Source organism: Suricata suricatta, chromosome 2, assembly GCF_006229205.1.
Source record: "Suricata suricatta isolate VVHF042 chromosome 2, meerkat_22Aug2017_6uvM2_HiC, whole genome shotgun sequence".
Taxonomy (NCBI): domain Eukaryota; kingdom Metazoa; phylum Chordata; class Mammalia; order Carnivora; family Herpestidae; genus Suricata; species Suricata suricatta.
Genome location: NC_043701.1, coordinates 12,378,555 through 12,384,345, shown reverse-complemented (window position 1 = coordinate 12,384,345; position 5,791 = coordinate 12,378,555). Strand labels below are relative to the sequence as shown.

Genomic DNA, 5,791 nt, shown 5'->3' with positions numbered 1-5,791 from the left:
GGGCTCAGGGTGCTTTTCCACACTCACTGTTGTTTGCAGAATTCAGCTCCTTGCTGATTTCCTACTGACTGTCTTCTGGGGGCTAAAGACAACACCCCACAGTTTCTTGCCATATGTCTTTCTCACAGTCTGGTAGCTGGATTCTTCAAGGCTAGCAGGAGGGTCCAGTTTCTCTTCCAAAACTTTAACTGAGTAAGTTAGATCCACTCAGTAATTTTTGAGTAGCTCAAATGCAACTGATTTAATTACACTTGCAAAAGTCCTTCATCTTTGCCATATAATGTAACTTAACCTCAGACGTGACAACCCGTCTTAATCATAGTCCAACCACTGCTCAAGGATTACTCAGGGCATGTCCACCAACCGGTGGGTGATGTCAGAGGCTGTCTTACAATTCAGCCTTCCACAAACATCTGTGTTAGGCTGGTCACAGGGAAGTTGGAATCTGGACAATAAATAAAGCACTTTTCCTATATTTCTTGATTAACTGTGCTAGTCTTTTTTTTTTTTTTGCTTATTTGAACTCATTTCCTTTCTGTAAGACTTTGGTATGAGATATATGCTGAATCATGTGTGTGTGGATTATTGATCATAAAGGACAGATGACCTCAAAGACCTTGATTAGTAGTAATGGTTCCTTTCCCTAACTTACTTTTTTTTTTTTTTTTGGTATCTAAATATACTGTGTTTTTGTTCTCTGATTGTTTTCTTCCCTAAAACTTCCCCTACTTTCTTCTTTGATGATGAAATATATTCTACTTTATTATTAGTATTTTGGTAAGAAAATATATTTTAAATTCAACTTTATTCAGCTCTCATGCTTATATGTTCAAAGTACTTTTTACGAAAATAAAATTTGTTTTTTTATAATATGAACTCACATTTGGCACTGTATAAAACCTGAGAATAGGGGAGCCAGTGTAGACCAGTCAGTTGAGTGTCTGACACTGGATTTCAGCTCAGGTCATGATCCCAGGGTGTGGGGTTGAGCCCCACATCAGGCTCCATGCTAAGTGTGGAGTCTGCTTAAGATTCTTTCTTTCTGTCCCTCTGTCCCTCTCCCCTACTTGTGCGCTCTCTCTCTCTCTCTCTCTCTCTCTCTCTCTCTAAAAAAACAACCCTCCCACCCTTAAACACCTGAGAATGTTTGGATTTCGTCTTGTTGTATTATGTGCTGGTGTCTAGATGCTAGCCTATGACCCTTGAGAAGGGGAGTTGGTGTCTGTGGTACTGTTCAAATTTCTGAGTGTAGGTTCATAGTGCATTCATGTGGATGCAAATACAGAGGGGATCATAACTTCTAAATTCTCTGTGCTTGGTCACAGCTGTTCAGTACTAGAGGACAGGTTCCAGAAGGGCAAGGCCAAATCCAGATTTTGTTGTGTGAAAACTTACCTTGAGTGTGGTATCATTCTCCGGGGATCTGCAGCTCAGCCAGGAGCCACACACATTCATCTGCTGAAGCAGGACGTCTTCTGTGAAAGAAGCGAGAGACTCCTGAGCCCAGCCATGCTGTCTGCTGCCCTAGCACTGCTGATGGTGGTGGCAGTGGCCGAATTTCTCATTGGCCTGGTCGGAAATGGAGTCCTTGTGGTTTTGAGTTTTAGAGAATGGGTCAGAAAATTCAACAGGTCCTTATACAACCTCATTGTCCTGGGCCTGGCCATTTGCCGATTTCTCCTGCAGTGGCTCATTATGATGGACTTAAGCTTCTTTCCAGTTTTCCAGAGCAGCCGTTGGCTTCATTACCTCAGTGTCTTCTGGATCCTGGTAAGCCAGGCCAGCTTGTGGTTTGCCACTTTCCTCAGTGTCCTTTACTGCAGGAAGATCACGACCCTTGAACACCCTGTCTGTTTGTGGCTGAAGCAGAGGGCCTATCGCCTGAGTCTCTGGTGCCTTCTGGGGTACCTCATGATCAGTTTGTTACTTGTGGTCCACATTAGCTTAAAGACCTACAGTCCTTCCCAAGGCAACAACAGCGTTCTGTACACCCTTTCAAACAGGCACTATGTGTATATATTAAAGCTCAATGCAGGAAGTGGGTTGCCTTTCATAGTGTTTCTTGTTTCTTCTGGGATGCTGATCGTATCTTTGTGTAGACACCACAAGAAGATGAAGGTGCATACAGCTGGTAGGAGAGATGCTCGGGCCCAGGCTCACGTCACTGTCCTGAAGTCCTTGACCTGCTTCCTTGTCCTTCACGTGGTTTACATCCTGGCCAGTCCCTTTTCCATCATCTCCAAGTATTCTGCTAATCTCCTCATAGTCTTCATCTCCAAGACACTCATGGCTGCCTATCCTTCCCTTCATTCTGTCATGTTGATCATGGGGAATCCGAGGATGAAGCAGACTTGTCAGAGAATCCTGTGGAAAATAGTGTGTGCTTGGAGATGCTGACACTCTTGATCTAGAGAGAAACATGCTCAGAATACTCTTTTAAGACAGTTTTTGGTAGCTCTCTATAAGGGAGCTGACATTCGTGTCTTTAAAATTTTTACTTCTCTGACACCAAATCAACAGATGAGCTACAGGAAATACAGAATAAAAACCAATACCGTTTCTCTTTTTGCACTGTAAAGTATAATTATTTTATTGTGTCATAGAAATCAAGACTGGGACTTTATGTTTGGTAAAATAGGTATTATATTCTGTTTGCATATTCCAAATAATTAATTTGTTTTTAAATTACATATATAAGTTGTGTTTTTCCTACTATAGGTAATAGAGATTAAGAGCAATTAATAGAGAACATTCATTTTTATTAAATTTCACTTATCCATTAATGTTAGTCATTTTAGGCTAAGTTTTTAAAAAAAGAAGTATCAAATAATTTTCCTATTCCTCTACTGTACTGGGTCTAGTGATTTAACTGAAAAACAAACAAAACAAAATATCTTTATATTTCTAGAAGTTTCTTTGAGACCTAGACTTGCCTTTTAGGGTAAAAGTTAGTTGGTTACCATGTTCTATATTAAGCTCCAAAGCCCAGGACCTAGACTGCAGTAAGATGGGAGTGATGGGCACTTGCTTCTGCTCACAAAAAAGGACACTTCTCCCTGAATGTGTGAAGCCTTATATTCCTTGATCAACTAGCCATCCTGGCTGTGTGCTCTGGTCTCTCTGCAGGCTGAAATCAGAGTGTTAGCATACTAAGTCCTTGAGTTGAATGGAGATCCTCTAGAATGTCAAATCCATGGCAGCAGGAACTGTGTCTATTTTTGTTTTCTCCTAGGTTTCTAATGCCCAGAATACCACCTCGCTTATAATAAGGTAGTATTTTCTAAATGATTGATTAATTACATTAACTAGTCTTATAATTTTTCTTTTTAAAATGTTTATTTATTTTGAGAGAGAGAAAGAGAGAGAGAGAGAGAGAGAGAGAGAGAGAGAGAGAGAGTCAGAGAGAGTGTGCATGCACATGAGTAGGTAGGGGCAGAGAGAAAGAGGGGAGAGAGAGAATCCCAAGCAGGCTCTATGCTGTTAGCATGGAAACCAACACGGGGCTTGGACTCACGAACTGTGAGATCATGACCTGAGCCGAAACCAAGAGTCAGACACTGATCCAACTGAGCCACCCAGGCACCCCTTACAATTCCTCTTTCATGTTATAGAGAGCTCAGTTTCCTGACTCTGGGTCCTGGGCTTTTCCCCTGACATCATGCTACCTTCCTAAATAAGCTAGCTCTGCCTTTGGCTTCTCTGAATCCCATCCCTCTTTCTATGAACTTTCTCAGTCTTCTTTTTAGCCTGCTTTGAACACATTTCTTTTGATTTAGTTCCAGGGGATCTGGAATTCAAAGGACTACACTTGGTAAACCTTTTTTCACTTCTCATGAACCATGCTAATTAATCCACTTTCATTAATCTGTTTTCCCAAACACGTGTCTTTTCCTAACCTAAAGCTGTGAACTGAAGTACATGCTAGACACATGTGGATATTAGTCATCATTCGGGAAGAACTTGCTTCTCTGATGTCACGGTGAGTTGTGTGAGGTCAAGCACTGCCTTTTATCTTCTGGGAATGATAATCCATTTCAAGTAGAGAGATGCTTCTCCGTGGTTATATTTTAGTAGCAGGATGAACTTCCCGTCACGCCACGCCTATAGCTACACAGATGTCTTTTATGACCAACTGTTGCATAACAATAATAGTATCTACCATTTGTGTTGGGCTTTACATTTGTCAGACATTCTCATACATAGTCCATTATCTCATTTGATTTTAGTAACAACTCCATGCAGTTAGCATGTATAGCCTCATTTTATAGATCACAAAACTCAGGCTGGGGCAGTGATTTGCTCAAGATTATCAGCTGGTAAACCATACAAGTAAAACAGTCCTAGAGTTTGGATCACAGGTCTTGTGCTTTTTCCAGTAAACCTTAAGTTCCTGTTGTTCATACTCATAAGACTTCATGCTCGGATTAGCCTGTGGAATTTTCAAGGTTATGAGTATTTTTCAAAAGGTGAAATAACCTTTCCAGTTTGGTATTGGTGAGTTTCTTGGGAACCAAGATCCCCAGTGACTGAAGTTTCTACAACTTCTTTTCCTAGGAATAAAACACTTGCATTTACCTACTTTTTGGAATTGGATTTTCTTCCTTTTCTAAACATGATTTAGCTCATGATGGTTGTGAGGCTGCTTTGTATTTTATCCAAGAAGACAAATCAGGAGGCAAATCTGTGCTCTTGAATCGATTCCTATGTAATTGTATCTTTCATAGTTTGCATTCTCAGAGCTGCAGCTGGCCCCATGTATATGTACATGTGTGCCCGTGTGTGTGCGTGCACGTGTGAATATTACTAGCCTTCCTTTCTATTATGTAGGAGGATTTGTTATGATGCAGCCTAGGGAAAGTCTAAAAAGGTTCAAACAATAACAAGTTGTCATTCAGCTCCTTGTTATTAGTCCCATTGCCTGGATATGGTCATATTTTGCCATTTGCCATAGTTCTAGTGGTTGTTTTCTCAACTCTATGATTTTGCTTCTCTTACTTGGTTTATAAACTTTGAACTCTAACTTTTGAATCATATTCATCAAAGTTTTGGGATTATCTCAACCCCAAATCATTCCCCTCTCCTAAATTTGGTTTGTTTTATTTATTTGCCATTAACTTTATAACTTTAAGTAATATGTTTTCAACTTTTCTGTTTTGACCATAACTTCTGGCAGTGTCTATAGAACCTGAGCTATGTAGAGGGAGAAATTAGTGCTATCCTGTACTTTTCCATATCTCACCTCATGTCCAACTTCAAATAACTTGAGAAAATACATTTATTGGAAGAAAATGGCTATCTCACAGAATCATTGGGAAGGCTGGAAAGTCAAGATCAGAATGGTAACCAAGAGAATATAAACAGCTGAGAACACAACCATGTCACTCCACAGGGACTGATGCTGGCACCTCGCTTTCACATTTGAACAGTCAGCATTGTGTCTGTGACACTGCCCCTCCTTTGTGAGTGTGTCCCTGTGAGTCACAGCTACAAGGCCCAAAGTCCTGTCTATGAGCCTCTTGTTGGCTCGTTCTAGGTCATATGCCTGCCCTTGTTGACAGGCCTTGGGGTGAGGAAAAATCTGATTTTCTTTGGTTTCTGAAATATGTATTTTTAAATTAAATGAAATAAAGTACTCGATAATTAGATCAAGCAGCAGAATTGATATGGCTGATGGTGAGCTAATGAAGATTTGTAATCTGAACTGAAAGTTCAGCTCAAAGCACTCTCAGAAAGTAGCAGGAAGCACAAAAAAGATGGACAATCTAAAAAGAAGAGAAAAGCTATATGGCAC

The 5,791-nt window shown here is 40.4% G+C and overlaps 1 protein-coding gene across 1 annotated transcript; it reads left to right on the top strand.

Annotated features, from left to right (window-relative positions):
- Positions 1 to 1,509: 1,509 nt before the first annotated feature.
- TAS2R5 (taste 2 receptor member 5) lies at positions 1,510 to 2,397 on the top strand. Its single transcript, XM_029917875.1, has one exon. It carries the CDS (start codon positions 1,510 to 1,512, stop codon positions 2,395 to 2,397), a length of 888 nt encoding a protein of 295 aa, XP_029773735.1.
- Positions 2,398 to 5,791: the final 3,394 nt, after the last annotated feature.

Bases quoted from the DNA above. Each gene is read 5' to 3' on its own strand.
- TAS2R5 (XM_029917875.1), top strand. From the start codon at position 1,510: ATGCTGTCTGCTGCCCTAGCACTGCTGATGGTGGTGGCAGTGGCCGAA.